The sequence below is a fragment of the Dryobates pubescens genome, chromosome 15, assembly GCF_014839835.1.
Source record: "Dryobates pubescens isolate bDryPub1 chromosome 15, bDryPub1.pri, whole genome shotgun sequence".
Lineage (NCBI taxonomy): Eukaryota > Metazoa > Chordata > Aves > Piciformes > Picidae > Dryobates > Dryobates pubescens.
In genome coordinates, this window is record NC_071626.1 from 5997664 (window position 1) to 6022935 (window position 25272).

General features: G+C 44.6%; 1 protein-coding gene across 1 annotated transcript in view; it reads right to left on the reverse strand.

Annotated features, from left to right (window-relative positions):
- The window catches only part of GRIN2B (glutamate ionotropic receptor NMDA type subunit 2B), a 214178-nt gene that overhangs the window by 167437 nt on the left and 21469 nt on the right, over window positions 1-25272 (reverse strand). The window contains exon 2 of the mRNA XM_009902433.2: window positions 10454-10882. Within this exon, the coding sequence (XP_009900735.2) occupies window positions 10454-10864 (411 nt within the window). The 5' untranslated portion in view covers window positions 10865-10882. The remainder of the gene's footprint in view (window positions 1-10453; window positions 10883-25272) is intronic.

Sequence of the window (25272 nt, forward strand, 5' to 3'; positions counted from 1 at the left end):
CTGTCCTTTTTTCTCTCCTTTCCCATCTCCACCTCCTGTTTCCCACCTTTTTCCAGCCCCTACTCCATTTTGTGCTTCAGGACCTCTTCCAAATGCTCCCACTATGCACTGGCCCCTCATCACACCCTGCATGCCACTCCACTTCACCCATGAGCCCAGATCCTCTGCTGCACAGCACATTTTTTCTGGCTCAGTCCCACCAGGACCCCACAAGACAGCTCCAGCCCCAGCACTGCCTCTGCAGCCCCAGATCCAGGTGCAGTTTCAAAACACAGTCTGCAAGGCCAAGTTCTTTTCAAGATACGTGGCAAACATCTAAAAAGTCCCTGCTGCACATCCAGAGTTTCTCAGGCTTTTAACAAGGGCAAACTTGGTGCAACCTATGCAGTGGTAGAAAAATACATTCCTGGATAAAAGTCCTCCCCTGCAAAACATTTATTCCAGCCCTGCGCCCTTCCTCTGAGGGCTTGTGACGGTCAGGCAGAACCTCTGGAGGAAAACACTCCAGCACTTGCCACATGGGTAAATCACACACCTTCCTGTGCCACAGCTTCAGAGAAAGCTGTTTAATTTTCCAAATAAATAGCTAAATAAATCAATCAGCTTGAGGCATACACCTGGAATAGGAAATTTTGCTCAAACAGTCATAGTCTGGCAAAGTTACAGGAAAGCCCCAAGAGGATCTTCTAATGAGGAACACTGGGCAAGCTTACAATAGGCAGCACTATCAGCCCTGCATACAATAAGTTCTCCTGCATGCCGCAGCTATTCAACCACCTCTAATGGGGGTTACAGCCTCTCCTCCTGGAGTTCAGATTTTCATATCAAGCACTGTATTTACTTCAGCTAGAAAAATCCATTAATTGCTCCCTAGCAATTAGGTAGCCTTTGCCTTGTGTGGAGCTCAAAGTGCTTCACAAAAACACTGTTAAGAGTCTTCTTGCAAAGGGCAATTGTTGCAGGCAGAAGTTGAGCAACTACCTCACAGTCACGATTTACAGCAGAGCTGCAGTGAGGACTTGGGTCTATGAAACCTGTTTGATTCCAGTGGCACCCTTTAGATCAGGCCTCCTCACAATGTGTGCCTGCTTTTTTTGAGTTTTGTCCTGCCCATCCTCAGACTCTCCCTGTCCTTCATTTCTTCTTCATCCCTTCCTATGAAACTTAGGTTTATTGTTAGTATCAGATACCTCCTAGATACACAGCTGGAAGACATTGTCAAAGCACAGAGTGAAAATTGCCTCAACAGAGAATTTAGGGCTTGGGCTTTTTTTTTCTTTTAGTCACTCTCAGAACTTACTCTCTCCTTTTCTCTTTTTTAATTTGATTCCCCCACTAGATTCAGGAGATTCAGGGACATCCTTAACTAAATCAGGTTGCCCAGAGCCCTATCAAGCCTCACCTTAAATATTTCCAGGGATTGGGCCCCTACCAGCTCCATGGGCAACCCATTCCAGTGTTCCACTACCCTCATGGTAAAGAACTTGTTCCTAACGTCCAATCTAAACCTACTCTTCTCTTGTTTGAAGACATTGGCTTTGTCCTATCACCAAAAACCTTTGTAAACAGTCTCTCTCTATCCTTCTTGAAGGTCTCCTTCAGGTACTGGAAGGCTGCTCTAAGGTCTCTCTGGAGCCTTCTCCTTTCCAGCTCCTTCAGCCTGTCTTTGTAGCAGAGGTGTTCCAACCCCCTGATAATCTTCTTCATCTAATTATCTTTTCTCACCTTTATCCTGTCGCTTCTACTTTTGTCAGATACATCCAGCATTACTTTTGCTAATCTTAGTCTACCACTACTCACTCCATGTATAAACCCTACCCTGACTCACCGTTTAGCCAATCTGCAGCACTCACATAGAGCTGTTTCACCCTTCCTTCACATACCAGTTCCTCCAGCCCCTGAACAGAGTCACAGGCCACAACTGTATCTTTTCCTCTGGTTTGTTTTTTCTTCCCCCCAGCCTGCATGTATGTAATTCCCTTAACTTCCTTCATAATCCATCCCCTCCAAACTTGGTTAATGAGGCAAATAGAAGTCAAAGAGAATAAGAGATTCCCTGGAAAGAATTGGTTCTCTCTGTCCCGCGGTGACTGGGGAACGACACGCAGATCTAAAGCAGCAGCAGCAGCATTGGGCAATTTCACACTCAGTGTTTTCAATTTCATTTCCAGGCCAGTTTAGGGTAGGGACAAATTTGAGTGTAATTAATTTAGATTTTGTGAGACAAGTAACTGCTTGGGGTTGTAATAAAGGGCTGCCTGCTCCAGAATGAAGAAACTAATCTCCTTGTCCGGCTGGGGATGGCACAAATTGATTTAATACTTTTGTGTTGGGCTTTTCATTTTGAAGAAAGGGGTTATAATAATGATTATAAATAACTTTGGGTCAGATTCCATCAAGCTCCCAGATTTTCTCTAGATAAGTGCTTGCAGATTTGGACATCTACTTAAACGTCAGCGGTGTGAAAATCAAGGTTAGAAATGTAACAGGAAATAACTTGTTCACAAAAGCCTCAATTACTTGCCAGGTCCAAGCTGGGTGGGAATCAACCTTTTCCCCACAAATGTTTCAATGCTTCTATTTCCAGGTAGACAACGGTAACACAGCATTTAAACATTAGTGGGAAAGAGGAGAATTCAGCTTCTTTTTCTCTCAGGTAGGCTGGAGTGGTTGCATTCAGAGCTAGGCAAGGTCTTCTGTCACTCAAAAAAACCCCATCACTATAACAACAGAAGAAAACTAATGCTCAGTACTCCTGGAAGAAGAATTCTATGACCCAAAATAAAGCAGCTTATAAATAGAAACAAAAGGCTGATGTAAAGGAATCAGACTTCACATTTGCTTGGTGTTTGTTGTCTGGGACAAGTTCTGCCAAAGGGATCCATGCCTCTGTGCAGTCATCCCCTCCTTCAGCATCCTACCCTTGCTTCAGCACTGCCCCTGATTAAAAGCAAGTGGCACCTTGGCAGGTTGTGAGCCTCACCAAGGCCATTCTGGGTTTTATCCTCCTCAGCATTGTAACACTGAAGCTCAGATGGTGCCTTCAAGGTTTACAGTGCCCAAGACTCTGCTTTTCCCATAGCTTTAGTGCAGATATGAAGTACATCCAGTAGAAATTAATAAGGAGGCCAAAAGTGACAGGGATGTTTCACAGGAAGCTACATTCCCATAAGATTTTTTTAAAGGGATTTCTTGTTGCCTTTTTTTTTAAGTGGAAAAAACAAAACCAACTACAACAACCACCACCCCTCCATATTTCTGCCTTGTGACTCTAGAAAACAATGCTCCAAAAAAAAATGAGTGAAGCCTTGAAATGGATTTCTTTCTAAGCAAAAAAAAATAAAATAGAGGAAAACTTTAAAACTAAACAAACAAATAAAACTGGCTGTTGTTAAAAGATAGCTAATAAAAGATATCTAATAGAATATATCTAAGAAAAGATATCTAATAAAAGAAGCAATTAATTTCTTTGAAAAGCCTATTATTTTTTTTCCCTACTGACATAATATTGACAAGAGCACTTGAGCCCTTGTTTAGGAAATGAGAGTTAACATTGAAGGATTAATGGCCCTGGGGAGAGGTTAAAGCTCTTAAAAGTTCATTTCCAGGTTCCCGAATATCTGAGGGATTTTAAGTGCTGTAATTCATTTGTGAAGTAGTAAAAATGGCTCTAGCAAAATCCACAGATGGTAATTAAACTCCACACAAATACACTACCTATGTTCCCCTTTCTTTATATGGAAAAAAAAAGGGAATTTGGTGTGAATGGATTGGTCGCAGACGTAAACTTCAATTACCGATCCACCTGGCGTGTTAATACATGTGTAGACCCAAGGGGAAAACAGGCATTGCCACACAGTACAGGATTTTATTCTCTATATCTCTGTGACCTACCTTTCTTCTCCCTCCCCAACTTTTGCAGCAGATTTGTAGTTTGAGGACACATGCTATTTAGTTCATTACTTGTCAGCTGCACGGAGCTTTCGTTTGGCAGCAAAAGGAAACCGAGTACCAAAAGCAGAAGAAGTGTATTAATCATGGCCTCGGTAAAATTATTGCAAGCTTGCAGGCAAGCTGCTGGATTTGATTTGCCTTGATTTTTTAAAATCAAACTCATCTTTGTTAATCAGTAGATTAATCTAACACTTAAACTATTACTATCATCAAATGCAGCTTCAGAGAAGTGAAAAATGCTTTGTGAAATTACATGAGCGGCACGTAACTTTGCGGTGGAGGGGAAAAAAGGGATAGAAACCTTCTACCAACACTGAACCATACCCTTCCAATGTTTGCAGAGCAAAATTTGGCTGTTTCTTTCCCTCCTCCCAAGCAGCATTTTGTTTGGAATGCACTTCAGTTCATATAAGCCATTCAAAGAGAATTTTTTCTTTTTGCTTTGTGTTTGTTTATTGCATTTTGTTGGTTTGTGGTTTTGTGGTGCGGTTTGGTTTGGGTTGGGTTTGGGTTGGGTTTGGTTTGGTTTTGTTGTTGCTGTTGGGGTGTTTTTTAACTGAACTTCCTTCTCACAAAGGCTCTAAAAATTATATCAGCTGCCATCCCTAATGGAAATTAAACCAATTTACATCCAAAAAATGAGGTTTGCATTCCCCATGCATCTCTCTTATTTAACCTTTGGAAACCTTAGAGTAAAAGTGCTTTGCTTTTAATTACAGATGTTCTGCTTTTAGCAGCACTGTCCCGGTGTCTTTGACTTTGTCCTGGTTTTAGTGTGTATCTAGGTGCTCAAGTTATCCATCTAGTTTTGGCTTCCCTGTACCTGCAGCATCACTGCACCTCAGTCTGACCGGCCACTAGTTTTCTTCCCTGATGCTTTACACCTATTGTCCAAGTTTGTACTTGCTCCCCACCAAAATACCAACAAATACTATTGCTGCAGCAGCATGGCATGGAGCAATCACAGCAACCTTCAGCATTGAAAGAGAGGCACAACGTGTCTTGGAAGCTCTGACAGAAAACAAAACAAAAGGGGTCAGGGAATTATGAAGTGGGGATGGAAAGGTGAAGGAGAAATTGCAGCTTTGGCATGAACAGGGTAAAAAAAGCAAGGTAGTGGAGAGAGTAGCAGAAAAGTCAGCTCTATGCTGTGGGAGAAAGGGAAGGAGAATCTGACCTAGAAGGGGTCACAGTTTTTAGATCTCAGGTTAATTTCATGCAGATTTTATACTGATTTTATTGCAGACACAGCCCAATTTAATAGATTATTCTTACCTACCAGTTTATTTCCATCAGTTTGGATAGCCTGTGTGAGCAAGCCTTGGAGAAAATAGCAAGGGGCACAGAGATAGAATGCTTTTCAGTTGGGAAAACATAATCATCCTCCTTTTACAATGTATGTTTCCTGCCTGTGCTCCATTGTGTTACTATAAAGCTGCACTGGACAAGAAGCTTTGGCAAAATGATGTGGCCTTGGAGAAACAGCAAGGGACAGTTCCACCAAAAATTGTAGTCACCAGCTCTGTTAGAAGTGAACCCAAGATATTTTCAGCTCTCACCTTTTCCTTTTTCATTATCACCAACTAGGCTTTTTATTCTGTTATTTCAAAAAGTAAAACAGTCTATCATCACAAACCAGACCACTCAGCCAAATTATGTGGTCATTTTTTAGGCAAGAAGCTAAATCTTTCCAAGCACAGCAAGCGCCCTAAATCTGAACGACAATTTTCTCTTAAGGTACCTATAAATGTGCAGTGTTATTGTGGTTTCCTTTCTCTCTGACTGCTCCTTTACCTCCTACTTCTGCACAGAAGTGCTTTTAAGTAATATTGAAAATATAATGAAGAAAAGCCCAGTCTCAGGTCTGCACACATAAGATATAGGTTCATGTGCTTATCTGAACTGAAGTTTGAGTTGTAGCCTTGAAGGTTTCCTCCCACCATCAGTCTCCTGACACAGAGCATCCTCATCCATCAGCTATTTCCAGAATGTGATAGGATTTAATTTCTGATTTCAAAACAACTGGGGAGAAAGGAGAAATTATTTTAAACACTAGAATGGGAGCAGATATGCTGACCGGTCACAAGGGCACTGCAGTCCTCTGGACAATACTGCCTAAGGTCAGGCAACACAAAGCTATAAAAAGAAATGTCATTGCAGCAACTTCAGGCAAACTGAAGAGACCATCTTCAGGCAAACTGAAGAGACCAACTTCAGGCAAACTGAAGAGACCAGAGAACTTCCACAAGCAAAGTTCTCAGATCACAAGAATTGAGCATTAGCGCATTTCTTCCCTCTCCATCTCATCCATTCCAGATTAAGCACAGATCATCAGGGATCTGTGTTATTCCCTTTTCCTTCAGAGGCCTAGGTGAGATGATGTTATCATCCTAGTCCCTTTTCAAGGTCTTAGCACAAAACCAAGGACCAAGTGCTTCCTTCTAGGGCTGCCCCACAGCTGCACAGCTTGCTCCTCTGAGAGAAGCTAATGCAGGGACCATTGGACAGCCCCCCCCCAGCCATCACCCCTAGGCCACCAAACCCTGAAAAAAAGACTGCTGCAGCTCATGCTGTTTGATGCCACTGCTGGTGCATCCATCAGAGGCTAAAGGAAATGAAGCAGCTATGACAAGGCTCTCCCTTGGCAAAGCGGTCTCTCCAGAGCTCGGTTGGGGCACATCATGTCTGTGCTTCACCGTTTTCCTGGAACAAAACCCAGATCACAGTGTGCACACAGATCATCTGGTCGTTTTCTTCTGATGCCAAATTAGGCAGAGATTAAGTGCAGCACTTTGTAACAGCTGAACAGGTGTGCTTTGGGACACGAACACCGAGGCAAGAAGCAGCAAAAAACATATGCAAATTCTAATGTACTTATTTTTCAGAGGACAAAAGGTGTAATACAGGGGAAATCAAGAAAATACAATCGCTCTCTACAAAATCTAATCAAATGCAATATTAAAGAGCATGACTTAGAACAAAACATTCAGGAAATCCAGATGTTACACTTTCAGCAGGATACCTAGGGCAGGTTACATTGCATGTACCTGGAGATACCACAAGCAAGTCAGGGTGTAGCTATCTTCAGTAGTCAGTGAGGGGACACAGGATTGTCCCACAAGCATTTCACTGCACCCATATATGGGTGAAGTAAACTGCCCTCAGGAGTTGACTCCTTCCCTACTGATTGTGCTGATGCCTAGACCTCCACCTGGCAGGTAGCAAGCTTCCAACTGAACGTTAACTGAGATGAAGCCAGCCTGTGGTGCACATTATACAACATTTCTGTCTATATAAACAGGAAAAAAAATATTCAGGCTTGTTATATTTTTTTTTTATATTAATCTTATTTTTCCTGCCCTTTTGGTGTCTCAATTTACCACCTTCACAGTATATTACAGAGCCTTTTTTACACATGGACCTAAATTTCCTCCTAGACACACTTATTAAATCCTCATTGAAGGTGAAACAGAATTTCACATGCTACTCTGGGGATGGTGGTTTGACTGAGGAAGTTTTTGCCTTGGTTTTTTTTGTTGCTTTCACATCCAGAGAAGAAGGGGCTTGTCAGTCACACCAAGGCATCAGTGTTTTGTAGCATTCTTTAGGTTTGCATTGGTGCTACTGATCACAAAAGCACAGGGAACATAACAAAGCTGTAAGTGCAGGTCTGAGCCTGTGAAATGCTGAGCCAGTTCAATCTTGGCTTACTGCTATGGATACTGAGGGGGTGCTTAAAGAAGCAATCCATGCCTGTAGGATCAAGCCCCAGCCACGCAACTCATCAGCAAAGAACATGATAAGAAGAACATCATGCTGCTGGAGCAGGTCCAGAGGAGGGCCACAAGGATGATCAGAGAGTTGGAGCACCTTCCCTATGGGGACAGGCTGGGTGAGTTGGGGCTGTTCAGCCTGGGGAAAAGAAAGCTCTTGGGAGACCTTAGAGCAGCCTTCTAGTACTTGAAGAGGGCCTACAACAAATCTGGGGAGGGACTTTTACAAGGGCTTGTAGTGACAGGATAAGAGGGAATGGATTGAAGCTGAAGGATGGTAGATTTAGACTGGATGTTTTAAAGAGATTCTTCACAGTGAGAGTGGTGAGACACTGAAACAGGTTGTCCAGGGAGGTTGTGGATGCCCCTTCCCTGGAAGTGTCCCAGGTTGGGCAAGACCTTGAACAACCTGATCTGGTAGAAGGTGTGCTGCCTATGGAGGGGGGTGGGGTTGGAACTAGATGTTCTTTAAGGTCCCTTCTGACCCAATCCATTCTATGATTCTATGACTAAAAGTCACTAAAAGCAGAGCCTCTGTCAAGGCCCTCTGTGGAAAATAAAGGATTTACCAGTCTGACATTGTATTTTTAGTAGAATATCAAAGTATTTACTTTCTAATATATTTTAGTTCAATTCATCACATGAATATTATCTGTTAAAGATTAAGCACCCATGAATCAGAAGCTGTAAAGGTCAGCTGTCTCAGTTTATCTTTAAAAGAAATCTTGGCCTTCCCTAAAACTGTAGATCTTTGAACATAACCTGTTTCTCCTCTCTCCAAAACAGGAGGGAAAAAAAAAAAAAGGATTATGATAAAACAGAGGTCTCCATTCATAAGGCTTCCACCTTTGAGCTCCCCATGGAGCTGCCTGCCTGCCAGAACACTCTTCAGAAGCGAGCCAGTGGGATACACAGGGCAGCCATAAGAGATTCTTCCTTCCCAAGGAGAGACTAGAGACAGGTGGAAAGAAAAGTCTTTGCAAAGTTCAGCAGGCCAAGTTTCTCTTTGAATTACAGCAGGACAAAGCTGATCTAATCCTGCCACAGGCAATGAGGCTATGCTGGGTTTACACTGCAGGAATCTGAAATCAGAATTTGGCCTGCCACGTTCAAAGTCACAAGGACTTTTTCCCAGTGCTTAGGAGGTCTGGCATCAGTAACACTTAAGCTTGTTCAAAGAGGATGTAAAATGCCACCAGAAGTGCTAAATGCATTGCTCAAGTAAAGCTCCAGGCCTCTTTTGCACAGACATTAAAAACCATGCAGCAAGATGCAGAACCTTTGCCTGACTGTCCTCCAAGACAGAAAAGCTTTACTGGGGGTAGAATGGGGCAAGATGACTTTACCACATATGTAGCTATTCAAGGAGAAAGAGAATTAAAAAGCTCTGTGGTTATTTTATTCAATTACTACTTTACTTCAGGGGCTGATAGAAGAAAACAATTTTTTGCAGCTGAAGCATTGGTCAAAGACTGAGAAAATCATTTGTGATTCATTTATTCCCAGGTACTCACCTATGATAATCTGCACTGGATTGTTTGTTTACAAGGTAAAAAAAAAGAGAAAATGCCTGAATTTCTCAGCCCACTAGATCTCTTTCCAAGGAAAGGCTGCCACAGGGGGCAGCTTAATTCTCACCCTTCATCCAATTAGACCAAATTCTGACCAGTTAAATGTCTCAGATTCACCTAAGAGTGATATGTAAAAGAAAAAGGCTGCCAGCTCATGTTCCTGTTTACTTCTTTGTGAAGTACAAGCTGTGGTCAAGAGGATCCTCTCAACAAAGGTCTTGGCCCTGACTGTCTGGCACCAAGCCTGCAAGGAAAAGGACAGCCAGCTTCTTTTGGATGTTCCCACTGGCCCACAGCTGCACAGAGGCCACTCTGGTGTGAGTTGCTGGGTCCCCTGTTCCTCCCAGGAGGAAGGTTTGCATCAGGTGCTCATGAAGGCTCCCCTAAGGTGAGAGTTACCAGCTGGCCAAAGATGCTTCTCCCTCTGCATTGTGCCCTATGCAAAACCAATAGTAAGAAGTCCTGTTTGTGTAGTAATTCCCCAGAAGACTGTCTGGGGCCTGGGAAAACAGTGAAATGTCAGTGATAGGAAGCAATAAAGTAGTGCAGAGGGGAAAAAAAAAAAAAGAAAGATTTAGCTGGGCTGGTTCGGACTGGTTAGTTGCTACAGCTAACACCTATTTAACTTCAGGAGCTAATGAACACTTCTGAGAGAGGATGGCTTTATTAAAGATTCAATTATTTTCCAATTAAGATGTAAGAGCTGTATTAAATGTCCCTGAAAATACCACAATGTCCTCCCAGCTGTGTGCAGGGGGGGAAAAAATAAAAAACACACACAAAAAAAACCCCAGGATGGCATCTTTGGCTCTTCTATGGCAAAACTAAAACCTTTAAACAAAACAACCCTCAATTGTCAGGGACTCTCTACCCTTCACAAGGAAAAAGAAAAGAGCTGATTTTTTTTACAGCTCTCTTCTCCTGCTCCTTTCCTTCCTCAATTCTTCTCTGTTGCAGATAGCTCCACATGACTAATAGGCTCTTCTCAGCAGTGTTACACACATTTATCTCTTTAAATCTCTCTGAATCTGAGACTCTCTAATCCCCCAGCCCTTTGGCCCCATGAGACTATACCTGAGGATCACAGAACATGATATTTCTTTCTGGTTTAAGTTTCAATCTGCAGGTCTGTGATAGAAGGAAGCTCACATTTACCTTATCTGCCATGATCATAGAGGAGCCTCCGTGGATGCCCAGGATGGGAGTGAGGGTCTGGGCAGAAATGAAGTCCAGGATCTGGGCAATGGCTTCCTGGTCTGTGTCATCAGCAAATACTACCCCTTGAATCTTCCGGTCTGACATGAGGTCACAGATGCGAGTGATGATGCTCTTGGGATCTGTCTCATTCATGGCCACCAGCTCCACCCGAGGCACCACTGAAAGGTGGTGGAAGTCATCTTTCTCGTGGGCATCTTTGATGGCCACTTCGTCTGAGGTCCCCACCAGGATAACCGCGATGCCAATGCTCGGGTGGCTTTTCTGGGCATGGGCCCCGCTCCCTGTTGTTGCGAGGACTGCCAGCACCAGCCAAAACCTTGTACAGGAGCACTCCACCCTCGGCCTCATCTTCGGCTCTTACACTCCCTGAAGGAGGAAGGAAAAGTAAGAAAAAGCAAAAGTGATTAACTGCCAATCAATCATGCACTGAGCCTTCGAGGCAGAGCCATTGATCTTCCTCAGCCACTAGCCCTCCTCCCACCAGTCCTTCTTGCCTAGCCCTGTGGCTACACTTAGGAACACACACTCTGATAAAGTTAAGGGAGGAGGTCAGACCAGGCCAGACCAGCCCCTGCTGCCGAGTTTGGAGTCACTTCAGACAACAACTGTCAGCATAAGATGGGATCATGTCATCTCTCAGGTCCCATGTCACTCTGAGCCCCAAGTCAAAAGTGACAGAGAATTGTCCTTTGACAGCTGATTGGCTGTCTTTGTGAAATCATTGCTTATGTCAAGCCCAGGTCTAAGTGCTTACTCTCAACACAAAGGAATTACTGGTGCTTGTGATGATCACTTTGGTGATCACTACTGGAGGTACAGGCAATGAGGCAGGCTGAAGGGATCAGGCAGAGAAGGACTCCCTTCTCCTTTCTCAGCACAGCCCATCCAGAATAAAGTGCAAACAAACGGACAAGGCCATGGGATGCACACATGTGTGCAGACGCACGTGTCCATCGCACACAACCTTTCCGCCACCGGGACACGCACAGCTCCGCTCTGCAGTACAGTGAGCCAAGTGCCTTCCATCCACACAAGGTTCAGTTCTTTTTAAAAAGCAAGATTTCCCCGGTGGTCATGGCCAAATCCGGATCAGTGCAGTGTGGGCAAGACATTTCCTCCAAGCCCGTATGACAGCTATTTTTGCCCAGAAGCAGAGAGACCCACGGAACTTACAAAGATTCACCCTCAGCTGTGACAGCCAGGGATGCTACACCAATCTGCTCCCTGAGCTTGGCCACTTTATTTCATAATCATAACAGCAAAAATGGAAAAACCCGATGAGGTCATCCCTCCAGCCCCTGCCTGAGTGGGACTGTTCCCTGCGGGATTGTTCCCAGCTCTTTCTTTATTCAGTCTAGGTTTAATAATAGTTTGCATTTCCACAGCACTCTGTCCTCAAGGTGCTTTACACACCCTACAAATTAGTCCCTGCAATTCTTACCCCGTGTGAATATCAGAACCCCTCCTGGTCTAGCGACAAAACCAGGGCAGTGTCCCCCGGTCTGTTCACCACCCTGTGGGAAGCAGCATTGCTCAGTGTGCTCACCCAACACCGTGCTGCTGTCTCCAGGAGATTTCAGGCATTTCAAACTAAAGAAAACTTTCCCTCAGCACAAAAGGTCCTGCTCAGCTATTTGTGTCCATAACTATATTCTCCATCAGCGAGGCTCACTTGGAATAAATACACCAGCCCTCTGCTACTTTGCACTACACCTCTGGCCTTAGGGGCTCATGAACAGAACCCTTCCATACTGTTCAGTGTTACATTTGCCTCTACCAAATTAACAGACAACCACAGCAGCAGGGGCAAGGCTGGCAAGGCTTTGATGAAGCTGGAGGTCCACGGAATAGCCCTACCAGTGACCCATAGGGAAAAGGCGTAAGACACCCCAACTTGCCCTGCCCAGGACAGCACTTAGGCTCAGCACCTGCTCCCTCATTGTCATGCTGAGCAGAGAGAATGTATCCTGCACTGATATTACCACATAAATAAGCAGATAATAAAATAGATAATAAATATGCACTGGAGGAACCAAATCCACTTAGGAGGCTGAGAGGGACCGTGGGTGTGAAGCGCCAATCGATTCTGAGCTCTCTGACGGATCCACTTCCTGAGAGATGCTCACAAGGAGAACCAGGAGACTTTGAGACTTTGGCAAAATGAACAGCTAACTTCATTCCAGCAGGACTGTTATCCTCCAATTACGAGTCACTAAATTAGATTCCTTCACAGTGAAATGCAGTCCCCACTACTGCAATGCTTTATTAACTTTAATGCACTCCATACAGTGTCTCTCACTCTCTTGCTCACTCACTTCAATGCTATATTTGTTCTTTTAAAAATATGTCTCCTGTGATCTCCCTGCACAGGCTCACACAGTGTATTATGCTTGGTTAGGCAATGGCTGGCTGTGATGCTCAGGGAGCAGAGTGTATTTTTTTCCCCCAGCCCCTCTCCCACCAGGAATACTTTACCAGGCCTTCCAACCCATGGCTCAGGTAACAGTGATGCAGAAACTACGCAAGCGAGCATGGCAGCTGTCTGCCTTCATGCCCAGACATGAACTTCTCCCACTGGGAAACAATGCTGGCCAAGAAACCCATTCCCTTCTCTTCACCTGCACCAAAGCAAATAAATCTCCAGCACCTGCCTCTGAGCAGCAGAAAAGAGCCTAGATCCTAAAGAGCATATAGATACCAGTCTGCCTAGCACATGGAATGCGCCCCCAAACCAGATTTTTCCATTCAACACAAGATGATGGATTTCAGTGTATAGTGCCAGATCCTCAGGCTTTGGCCAGATACATAGGGAGCAGACAGGGCTAGGAAGAGGCTAATGCAAAGAGGAAGTCTTTTGCACCTCCAGTTTGGATCCTCAACCACAGACTCCTCTGTATCAAGCAGAGCAATGCTTGTGTAGTCTTTGTTGCAGCACCCTAGACAGCTCTCCCTCCATTTCTCACTCACATGTAACATTTCTGTCATGCTTAACAGGTGATCTGCATGCCAGATACCAGTGTCCAGGCTTGGCTCCCTCACAGGATGAGACACAGGGATGCCATAAGGTACAGGAACACCAATAAATCACACCCAACTGAGTGGTGGTCTCCATCATTCAGCTCCCATAAGGCAGCAGCAGGTTCGCTCCCAGTGCAGGGTTAAGTTGCTCAAAGACTGCACCAGGAGTGCTTATGGTGTTGCAACTCCTCCCCTCCTCTCCTTGGAGCTGACTTGGGTTCACACAGTAGTTCACTGTACACACTTTGGCCCACATACAAGTGCTGGCTGTTGCAGAAGGGGGCAAATGTCCCAGCACAAACCCCACGTCACTTTCCTCCTCTGGTCTGGCTCACTACAAGTCCCTTTTAAATGTGTGCTAGAAAAGCCGAGGCAGGCATGAACCAGCACAGACACTATCAAATTAAGGCAATCCCAGCACTACTGTGAAGATGTGCTTTTGCATACACAGCAGTAAGTTTTATTCATTAATCTCTACATTGTTCAAATGCAAAAATTTGAGGCACCCCACCAAGGAAGCACTGGAGGAAGCATGCAGACCTCCTCCTGAGTAGTGTTCTTGTTTCCAGTGAAGAAGAGAAACTGAGACATTCACAAGCACCTGACAAGGCTGCAGTGGTAAAGGCAGGCACCTGCCTTCTGTTGTTTCAGGTAACTTTAATATTGCTAGAGTCTAATTTCACCAGTGCAGAATGGCTTTTTTAATGTGCCAATGTATTTTATTTCCAAGTATTTCACATGAGCAGATTTTTCCCTTGGTGATGATGTGGGGAAACAGAGTTTGGAGTCTTTTCTGTGATTTTGCCACCAATTTAGCAAATCCCAGACTCCAGTCTGGTAAGTCAAATCCTTTACACGTTACTCCACACTACCATATTGTCCCTTACTCCCTGGGAAGTAACGAATGACAGGGCCATTAGCCAAAGTGGGTTTACAGACTTATCTATATTTAGGGATAAACATGCCTGTAAAACCATTATACCTCTATAATCTCGTTTTACTTCCCAATAAAACATATCCACCTTGGTAGAGGAATGCAACATCTGCTTAGTGCTGTGGAGCATTGTTACACAACTGCTGTTAAAATGGGAAGGGAAAGCTAACTCCTCCGACTGAAAATGTAAGAGGAATGTAGGTAGTCAGACAGTAATTATTCAGCTTGGAATTTGGCCAGGACCAAAGGTTAGATTGCTTAAAAATATCATCAGAACCTTATTTGACACTGCATTTTTATGTGGATCAGATCTAAGTTCAGTATTAATAGAAAATTATTAGGCTGCACAGGCAAAATACAGCTCAGCATTTAGAGATATTTCTGGACCATATTTCAAAATACAGAAAGTACACAAATAGGTCACTGTGCATTCAACCAGGCTAACTGCAAATAAAGAGCTACTCAGGTAGTGTACAGCAGAGCTAGGCAATCTTCAGGGTTGATAAAGAAACTCAGGAGAGAGATGGGCTGCTCCCAGGAGTTTGGGGACAACCCTGTTGTGTGCTGAAGCTGGTACCTCCTTCTGCTGCAACGGTGCCAGCCTTGGCAGCTCTGCACAATAGCACCTCAGGAGGGTATTTGCAGGTCTCCAAAACCATATCTCCAAACTCAAGAGGAAAAGCAGCTCTGTGATACTGAAGTCTCAGACAAAAAGCTTTCTTGAAGGCAGCTTTTCTAATTAGGAGGAAGACAGTGACTGGGACAATGACTGAAGGTTCCACACTAGCCACCAGCAAAGGGAACTTCACAGGGACATTGGCTCCATACTGGAGGAAGAAGAGCATCACCTACCTCCAGCCTTTTCTTCCTGTACCTCCCTGGAGAGCCACATGGAACTTTATATCCCAGTGCTTTCTAGGCTGTGCTCAGCTGGGAGTTCTGATGATGCCCCAGAACTGACTAGAGGCCTCTAAGCCACAGAGTCTGAATTCAACTGCTAATTTTGCATCTGCACCAACTCCAATGCTAATTCCCAGTCCTACTCTCATCCCTGATTACTAGCCCAGTTCCAGGACTCACCACTACTCTCAGTCTCACCACTACCTAGTGAGAGACATTGTGTCAGACCCAGTGTTACAGTACCCTTCAGTATTTGCTCAGCTTTGTCATCATCTTAAGTCACACTGGATTCATTTCTCAGACAGTTTGCACAGTATCAGACAATGAATCAAAAGGCAGTTCTTGCATAACAGGTCCTGCTTGGGAGTAGAAGAAACCCATCACCTGTGAGATACTTTACACAGCTGGAAGGTGCTTTGTGCGTGGTGTCCAACACAGCACAGGGAGTAACAAGTGTTCCAGAAGAAGCTGTTCTGAAGTTAACATTGCATTACACTTATCTGTCTGGCAAGGAAGTATCTGCGTGTCCAGATCAAAGAACACTATTTCTGTGCTTACCAGCTGCAGAAGACCAGTGCATATCGAATCTTCTTGTCTACTACCCACCTTACAGATAAACTTTGGGAGCTAAAAAGACTCATCCAAAGAAAGGGACTGCACTGATTGCAGCCTTATACTCTTTCCCCTAAGACCTAGGCCTTAAAGCTGTAAATCACACCACAATCTACGCCTAAGTTTCTCCAGTTCCCTGATTTTGGTAGCTGAGATCTAACTCCCACTCTCACTGTTACTGTCATCTCCCCAGTCCAGACAAGGCTGCACATTGTACACCTCTGAAGAAGCATTTCTCATGTTTTAACACTGTTTTAACCAATGTTTTGCTGCACCTTCAGCCCAGGCAATTTGTATGCTGCTAACTCTTGCACTGCTGTTCCTCATATTACCGTTTACTAGGTAGGTGACATAAGTGCCCATAAATCTTCTGGCTCACAGCCCTGTTGTTCCAGGAATTTTGTAAACAGAAACAAAGAAGAGGGGGATGGATCTGGGGCACGATGGATGTGTGCCTTGGAAGAGCTTGCACACTTCAGATGCTGATAAACAGAACAAACGATGCTGCAGGAAAATCTCCATACATTTGGAGTAAAGAGATGACAGGGAGTAGAGATGATAGGAAGTGCCATGCACGGTGATGAGTGCAAGAACAATCCAGCACCTGCACCAAAATGGTTCATCATGGTGATTCTGACTAACTACCCCTTCAAGGGCATTACAGTACTCTTAGATGAGAACTGGTGCAGTTTAATTTAACTGTCTCTGAACATCACTTACGTTCTCATTCTGATATTTGACAGTATTTGAAACATTTCTCCAAGGCCTTCTGAGCAGGTGTTTTTTCTGCTCTTCACAGAATCACCGAATCACCAAGGTTGGAAGAGACCTCAAAGATCATCAAGTCCAACCTGTCACTACAGACCTCATGACTAAACCATGGCACCAAGTGCCACGTCCAATCCCCTCTTGAACGCCTCCAGAGATGGTGACTCCACCACCTCCCTGGGCAGCCCATTCCAATGGTTAATGACTCTCTCAGTGAAGAACTTTCTCCTCACCTCGAGCCTAAACTTCCCTGGCACAGCATGAGACTGTGTCCTCTTGTTCTGGTGCTGGTTGCCTGGGAGAAGAGACCAACCCCACAATCACACACTCTCCAACATGTACCCTTGTCCATGACTTCAATGTCCCACACACTCTGTCTAACTTACAAAATACTTTTTCTTCTCCTTTATTTCTCCCAGTCAGCATTTTGTCTTTTGGGGAAAGCACCACACACCTCCAAAGCCTTCAAAGCTCTTGGAGTTCTCTCATTACTTCCTTCCAGGGACACTGAGTGGAAAGTTGCACATGTTCAGTTCTTGTCTCTATTTTCTTTCAAGCTGTTCTTTATCAAACTAGGTACAAACTCCTCCCTGATTTAGACATGGTCAGATTCATCCCATATACCACACAGTCATTCCTCCCCATCTCTGACAGCTAGTTTGTCTCTGCCTAACAGATCTATCCAAGGATAAGGTGAAAAAGTTCTTCCCCTTGTTCTGCCCCATGCAAAGGAGAAGAGCAATTCCCTCCTTACACTTAAGGCAGTACAAAGAACACTTTGATCATCAATTAGACCCATATCATTCCCAAAAGATGAAGAACTATGTCTCATTATTGTAAGCTTGCCCAAGGGTAAGTTCCCAGTGTCCTTCCCACTTCCTCCCACCCACATATTTTACATATCATGGGTTATAGCTGATACTGCCACAGCCTAAGATCTGTTGAGACCAACACCAAATGATTCATAGAAACTACAAATTAAAATCCTCTGCTTAATACTCTTGCCCTTCCCCCAGTCACTTCAGGACTGCTGTCTTCGGCATCTGCTTTAGCACACTACCTGCTCTGAAACAACTCAAACAATAGGATCACCACTGCTAGGAGATGGATCCAATGCTCACTATTAGAAACATTTCTCCAAACTCAGCCTAAATTTTCCCTCTGCTTAGCTATCCTGTTACTTTAATAATACCTCGTTCACTTAGCCTCCCTCTTGACTCACCGTTTCCACTCTGAAAATGTTTGTAGATGGTTATCTGATCACCCCTTGGGACACCCTTCTGCTGCAGCAGAAGTTCAGCTGTGTTCACACCCCCCCCTTGTAAGTTGAGTTCCCTTGGGTCCTAGTCAGGATGAACAAGGGAGGACGAACATAACGGCTGGGCAAGGGAGAGCAGAAGCGAGTCTGACCTGCTTACCCAGGCTGGCACACACATGCAGAGCTGCAGGAGTCAATGTCACACACACAAAAGCCATTAAGTGAGACAGCAGGTCAGTCTGGCATTGCCCAGTGCCAACTTCTAAATGCCAGAGCATAGAGGCTTGGCACGGCCAGTGCTCTCTGAGAGCCTGGCTTGCAGAGTCAGGCTGGAGCCACAGTTCCCCTGCCAGGATCTCACACCCCCCAGCATCCCGCTTGGACAAGTTTAGAGGGATGAGACAGGGCCTCCCTGCCAGAGACTGAAATATCCTCACCACCTGCAGGGTTTCGTTGCCACAGCTGTCACTCTGTGCACGCTCCATTTGAAACAGAGGTTTCAAAGTTTATGAGACGTGCACTGGTATGCACTGGTTTCCACTGGTTTCCCCTGTCATCTGCCCCATCTCACAAGTGGATGCAGGCTCAGAGCGATATCCTACAAAGGGAGGGACGTGGTGTTGTGTGTGCAGGGCCCCCCCAAAGGAATTTCAGCATGGCTGAGAGTAGCTTTGCCTCCCAAAGTGCAAGACTGTAGGCAGCAAAATGCTGCACCAGAGCTACACTGCTTTTGTCAGTTAAATCAGACTGGAACTATTCAGTAATCCATGCAGCAACCCTCTTCCTTCCTTTCTTCACTCCCCACTTCCAGTTTTAATTTGCAAGCAGGAATCAACAGCACCCTAATAATGCCAGGACATTAAAGGCTGCAATTTCCAAAAGTTAGGGATCTAAATACTTCTGACCCATGAATAAACATGAGAAACACACCCTTAACTTCACTTGGATGGCTTGGATATGCACATCTTCATCATTTCTCATTATCTGGTGTATTAATTTGAGGTTTTCTATTAAACCTTAACCAGCTCTTCATTTCATGCATTGAGCAATTTCAAAATTAAGAAAAAAATAAGTAGAATTTTTACTTCCGAGGGTGGAAGAACTTTCCCATTCCCCAGGCTCTCTCATACACTTCACTCAGTACCTGTTGGTTCCCAGAATCATTTGCTTAAAGGGAAAGCACAGAGCAGGCAGGCAGTCTCTGCTGAAGGCAGCTGCCTAACATCACACTGGTGCTGAAATCCCCTGGGTTACTCAAAGGCTCACATCAGGAGACAGTCTTAAGTTCTTTGGATGCCAGACTTAAACACTACAAAAGCCAAATCACAGAGGTGGGTTTTTAAACATAGTTTAAGTGTGAAAGAATATATGATTCTTAGGGTGGTTTTTTTAGGCAAAAAATTGAGTGACTCCTTCTAGAATGCTGAGAATCCCCAAAAGGGCATCTGAACCAGAGGGAGACAGCCTCAAACTACACCTGCACCTTGGATAGAGTTGGCCAGTTTGGTATCACTCTCCTCAGATATAATGTATGACATGGGATAAAGCTGTAAAACGTGTATCTGCCCTTCTCTTGGAAAGATCTTCACGGGTGCATGTTTCAGTCTTGCAGTCCATGCAGCAAGGGCAAGCTAGGAGAAGCTATTTGCACCACCTCTGCTCATTATGGCACCACCATTACAGCCAATATTAAACAGCCCTAAAGCAGAGTGCCAGAGCTCAACAGACCTTATCAGACTCTCATAAAGGTGTTACAGACAGCAGAATGACAAAGAAGGTGGCTCAATGCCCAAAGCATCAAGATATAAGTGGGGCAAATGAGCTACTGAGTGGAGGCAGTAGGGTGGAGAGAAAGAACCATTTTGTGAGCAGGTTCAGGACAAAGCTGCAGTGCTACACACGCTGATGGGCCATATTTCACCAAGCTGCCAGCATCCTTCGGGAGCCTTCCTGACTTCTTGATTTCCATAGGTATGCAGTACTTTGAAATATGTGGTTTCATCACCATTGGACTCCTGTGAAAATGCCAGCCTTGCAATGAGACAAGGAAATAATCTGAAGTGAGTGGGACTAGGATGTGTGTTTTAACATGGGCAAAATGCATGTCACAACCAGCAGTGCCGAGAGGGGTCAAAAGCTGGCTCTGGTCAGGCCCTTAGAAATGATCAATGAAACTTTGCTGTGAGTTTCCTTCCTTGCAATTGTGTGCCCCTTGTCCTTTCCCTTGTCCTCACTCTGATCCTTGATGAAGAATTTTTATGTTTCTGTTACCACTACTTATAGAAAACAAACCAAAACCTCCCTAGAAGAATCATAGAATCATTTCAGTTAGCAAAGACCTTTAATGTTGAGTCATATCATTACCTAATTTTGCTAAGCCATGAAGAAGTAGAAGCAGTAACAAGGAAAACCCAAAGTGTGACACCAAAAAGTAGACTCCCAGCACAGAAGCACCCCAGAAACCACTCATCCCTTCAGAAAAACTTGAATTTTACAATAAATACTAAAGCCAGGATGAAAGGAGACTTCATGGCTGCAAATCAGGAAACATTTCCAGTGGTCTCATTTTAATTCTTCTTTCCCTCTTTACTCTCCTACCCAGCACTCTCCCTGCTCCCTATCTTTCTGTCCCTGAGTTCAATGACCAGTAAGGCACCAGCCATCAAGCCTCTGGATACAATATGCTTTCACAGTACATTAGTGCTGTGCACCAGACCATGCTGTGCTGCAATTGTATGACAGGTCAGGGCCGATTCGTCTTGCTGAGACCTTCAGTCAATAGTGTCTGGAAAGCTTTCCCAGTTGGAGAGACCCAGCCCAGTAGCTGCTGACCTCTTCCTCTGCTCAGCACTCAATCATATTTATAGAGTTGCAATGATGGAAACATACAGAGTCAAAGCCACATCTGGACCATGGCTAGTCACTGGTTGTTAATGCTTCAGGAACAGAGATGGGAAGGTACAATCCAGTGCAAGTAAACAGATTAGATTTGACTCATTTGAGCACCATTTCCATTCACTTTTCCTCTATTGTTTTCTCCAGCCTTTCAAATTCATTCATGCTGGCTGCTTCACCCACCTTTCCCAGTAGATCACCTAACTGTTCATTCCTCCAGGTGCCAGCCAAAGCATACATGGATGTATCAGCCCATGCCTCCTCGCAGCCCAGCTCACCATTAACTTTCTCAGGGTGTAGCTCAGCCCCCTTGGGCCACATCCCATTTACACAGAAGTACATTTGCAGCAGGGAGAAAAAAACATGAGTAGCAAGAGTAAGAGAGAGCAACCACCAAAAGCAGACAATTGTCACAATGCAGAACACCCTACCAGGAAATAAAAATCAATACTTTGGGCAAAGTGTAGCCATGAATATCTTATGCTTTAAGGTCACTTTGCACTGTTGAACAACCTAAGGGGCCTCAGTCTAAAAGAAACTCCAGAGTTTCAACATTCTGCATGAACTTTCCTCAAGCTACAAAACATGCCTTCATCCACCACCCTTCTCAACTTCCTTCATTCATCATTTATCTCTAATTCACTTTTTGTTCTTCATGGCTCCCGTAGTCATTTCATTCCATTCCTCACTTTAAGCACTGTTATCATTTTGGTCCAACCACAACACCTCTTAGCTCACTTGCATTCACACTGTTAGGTATCTTGTAAGCATGGGAGGAAGGAAACACAACCAGTGAAGCCCTGTTCTAATCCTTCATCCCATCACCTAAAACCAATAAGCATTTTTTGAACGTGTAAACACCATTGTTTTCTTCCTCACCCTTTGCCTTATTCCACTCATCAGAAAGATGGAGATGCATCTTCTCTGCTTCATAGAGTTAGAATGTTTAATTATTTATGATATTTAAAGTACTTTTTGGCTCGCAAGCAAAAGAAACTACAGGAGCTGAGATTATTATTATTGCTTTCCATCACGCTTCCCCGAAGGCAGCAATGTCTTCTGGTGAGATCATATCCAACATTACTCACAGGATCCCAAGAGAGTGTATTAAAACCTGCATGTCCAAGATCTTCAGGACAATATATCCTAGTCTAGCTAGAAGCAGAGAGAAGGGAATTGCTGTAATGTCGGAAACAGTTGTCGGTTTCCAGGCAAATTCCCTACTATTCAGTATCGACTTTGCCACAGACTCAAAGTGAAAAATACTGCTGATCAGTACTTTCTGATGAAACATGTTGTCAGCAAATGAGGCTTTGTTAAGCATATTCTCATGAAAATATCTCAGCTCACAACACATTGTCACCTACTCCGAAGCAGCTCCTTTGCTGACAAAGAAGAGCAAGAGCAAAGCAGAGCTTTGGAAAGCAAGGCAGAGCTGCAGTGGGCAGCAAGCCTCCAGGGCCTGGACCTAAGGTGCAGATCTTCTGAACACCAGGACTCATCCATCCAGCAATTTTAACCCATGTCTAGAAATCTCCTGTTTCATCAAGGGATCTATCCTATGGGTCTGTCATAAATCCAGGGAATGTGGTTCCAGTACACTGGAAATGCAAAGCCTGGTCCCAACTCAATTCACCTGCAGAAGCTCAAAATAAGAGATGTCCTAGCCTTGGGTCTCAGAAGTGGATACATTCAGACCCTAGATTTAAATAGACCTGGATAAAGTGATGAGACCAGAATCACCAGGCTTGTATTGCATGGCCAGAAAGTCCTGGAAGCTCTGGTTCCCTCCTCAACAAAAATCCTGTTCTTACACCACAGAGCCTGGAAACCCCAAGAGCCCTGACTGGGGATAGAGTGTCAGCAGTGCCAGAAGTATGAGATTTGTAGGGAAGTCCTCAGATGCCTTTCTGAAGGCTTGGGGCAAGCCATGAATGAGAGTGCCTCACAACTGCAAGCCCTCCAAGCCCTGGGAGTCAGGAGAGGAAACTAAGATCTTTGATATTATCACTGCAGTTAATAGTCCTTCCTATCAGTTCATCTGAATGTGTGGCTTCCCCAATATTCCAGGGAGAAATATGTATGTATTGTTTAATATTATTGTTTACATGAATATACATGCCCTCTGTCTCATCTTGGACCACCAAACAGGGCTGCATTTCTTTGAAGGATGGCCAGTTACCCCTTTTCTGACAGACATTAAATGTACCAGTTCCTGAATGCACTCTGAATGCACTAAATCTCTGTATTTCTGACAACAGGAGAACTCAGAAACACCCTGGGAAGGTAGAGACAACATTAAAACTGCATCCCTTTTACATCCAAGCTGGTCCTTTTAGCATATCAGCTTCTGAGATAGAAGCCCAGAACTTGCTGCCATGCCAATGGTCAGCCCCTGGCATGGATCACCTGCTCTCCCTCCTGAGAGTTGTTTCTAGGGTAGAGGGAAAGGCACCACTCAGCCAGGAGGTGAGGGTTTATTAGATAGTGTCAAGTCTGCTTTCACACTGCCCATCTTAAAGTGCTGGAGTAGCACTGAGGAAGCAGTCTTGTCTTGTGAAGGGCTTTTGTACAATCCTGGGGTTATAGGGCCATATAACCATCAGTCAGAAACATATAAACATTCAGTCAGAAATAGGCTGCAGTCTTCAGCTAGGTCTCACCTTTGTTTGTATATGACAGTCCCAACACTGACATCCTGAATAGCCAGAGATTATGTACTGCAAATATCACTCAGCCCCTAAACTGAAGAAGAGGAAGCAAACCAGGTTGCCTGTGTGAACAGCCTCTCCAAACCTTGCCTTGATTACACCACCATCCCCCTGTAACTTCCCAGAGCTACACTCACTTTCAGGTTTCCTTGTTTCTCCCTCTCCTTGCAGCACTGACACTTCTCCAGGACAACTCCAGGCCACAGGGCTGAACTGCAGTTCCATGGGGTCTCCAGTTTCAATTTAGATTAAATAGATAGATAGATGATAGATAGATAGATAGATAGATAGATAGATAGATAGATAATCAGCCCTTACATGTCATACTGGCTTCCTACAAAGTCTCTATGACACAGCCTCTGCTTTGGTGCCCTGTCAGGATGACACTGTGATAGGACCTCATTTCCAAGCCAGGAGACATTTTTGCACACACCTGTGTCAATTGATAGACACGTGAAGATCTCCAAGTACAGGAAAGATCCCATAAGGCCTTTGCACTATGTGTTTCCTCTGCCTCTGTGCCAGAGGGGTGTAAAGCCCCTCCAATCTGTCGTAGCAGCATTTTAGACCCACTTTGGACAAATGTTAGCACTTTTGTGAGGCACTGAATGCCATGGACATGGCCTCCTGATCTATAAACACAGCAACACATCCAGAGAGCAGCTTCTTGCCGCACTCCCTGTGACATTTATCTCAGGAGAGGGAGGGAAATGCCGGAACAAACAAACCATGTATGCATTATCACCTGACTGCACTGCCTGGTGCTGCTCTGAGGTCCCCTTCCTCTTGTTTGTACTTTATCTTTGGAGCCTGCAAAGCTTCAGGGACCCTAAACCACCTCCCTGACCATATTCCTAGCACAGCCCTATCATCACTTCATGCAGCAGCCGGGGATACTTCAGCAACACTAAAATCAATACCCATTCATTATTTCTCCTTTCTTATTTAAAGAGACATACCAGACCACAGCTGGGCTTTTAGCTGTGGAGCTGAGGTGAGCTAGTGGCCAAGCTGTGCAGCCCCTCCAGCTCATTCACTGACCCAGGCTAGCCTGGCATGCAGCTAAGGGAGAGCTCTCTCCAGGTCCATCTGTCTTACAGCTTCCTCAATTGCTCACATTTTTACTTATTTATGAAAAGTCATTGTCTAAAAGTATACATTAAAAAAAAATAATCCCAGAGCCTCAAACCCAAATCCTGACATTAGGGAAAGGAAAAGCACTCAGGCAATGCACAAATTCCCAAAGGGAGATGCTCGGGCTTGAGTTACTGCCAAGAGGACACCTGTATGGAAATAAGTCACCAGATGCAAGGGAATAGACTTGGAGAGGCTCAAAGCAGGAGCAGAGGGTAGAAGGGAAAAAAAGAGAGATAAATAAAAGAAGAAATTAAGCAGGCCAGTCTGCCCTCACTAGCTGTTATGTTTTACAGAATTTACAGAGATCTTTCACACCTTATGTCTGCTGAAGCAGCTTTCCAAATGTCCCAGTACCTGCTTCAAAGCTGGCCTGCCATACCCCATCCAGCATCCATGCCTACTCCAGCAGAGCACAAGAAGAGCCATCTTCTCCAGCCTGCTGTGCTTGCTCTCCTCTTTCACTACCCAAAATGCCCCCACCTCTCCCATAAACAAAACCAATCTCAAACACAAACATACACAT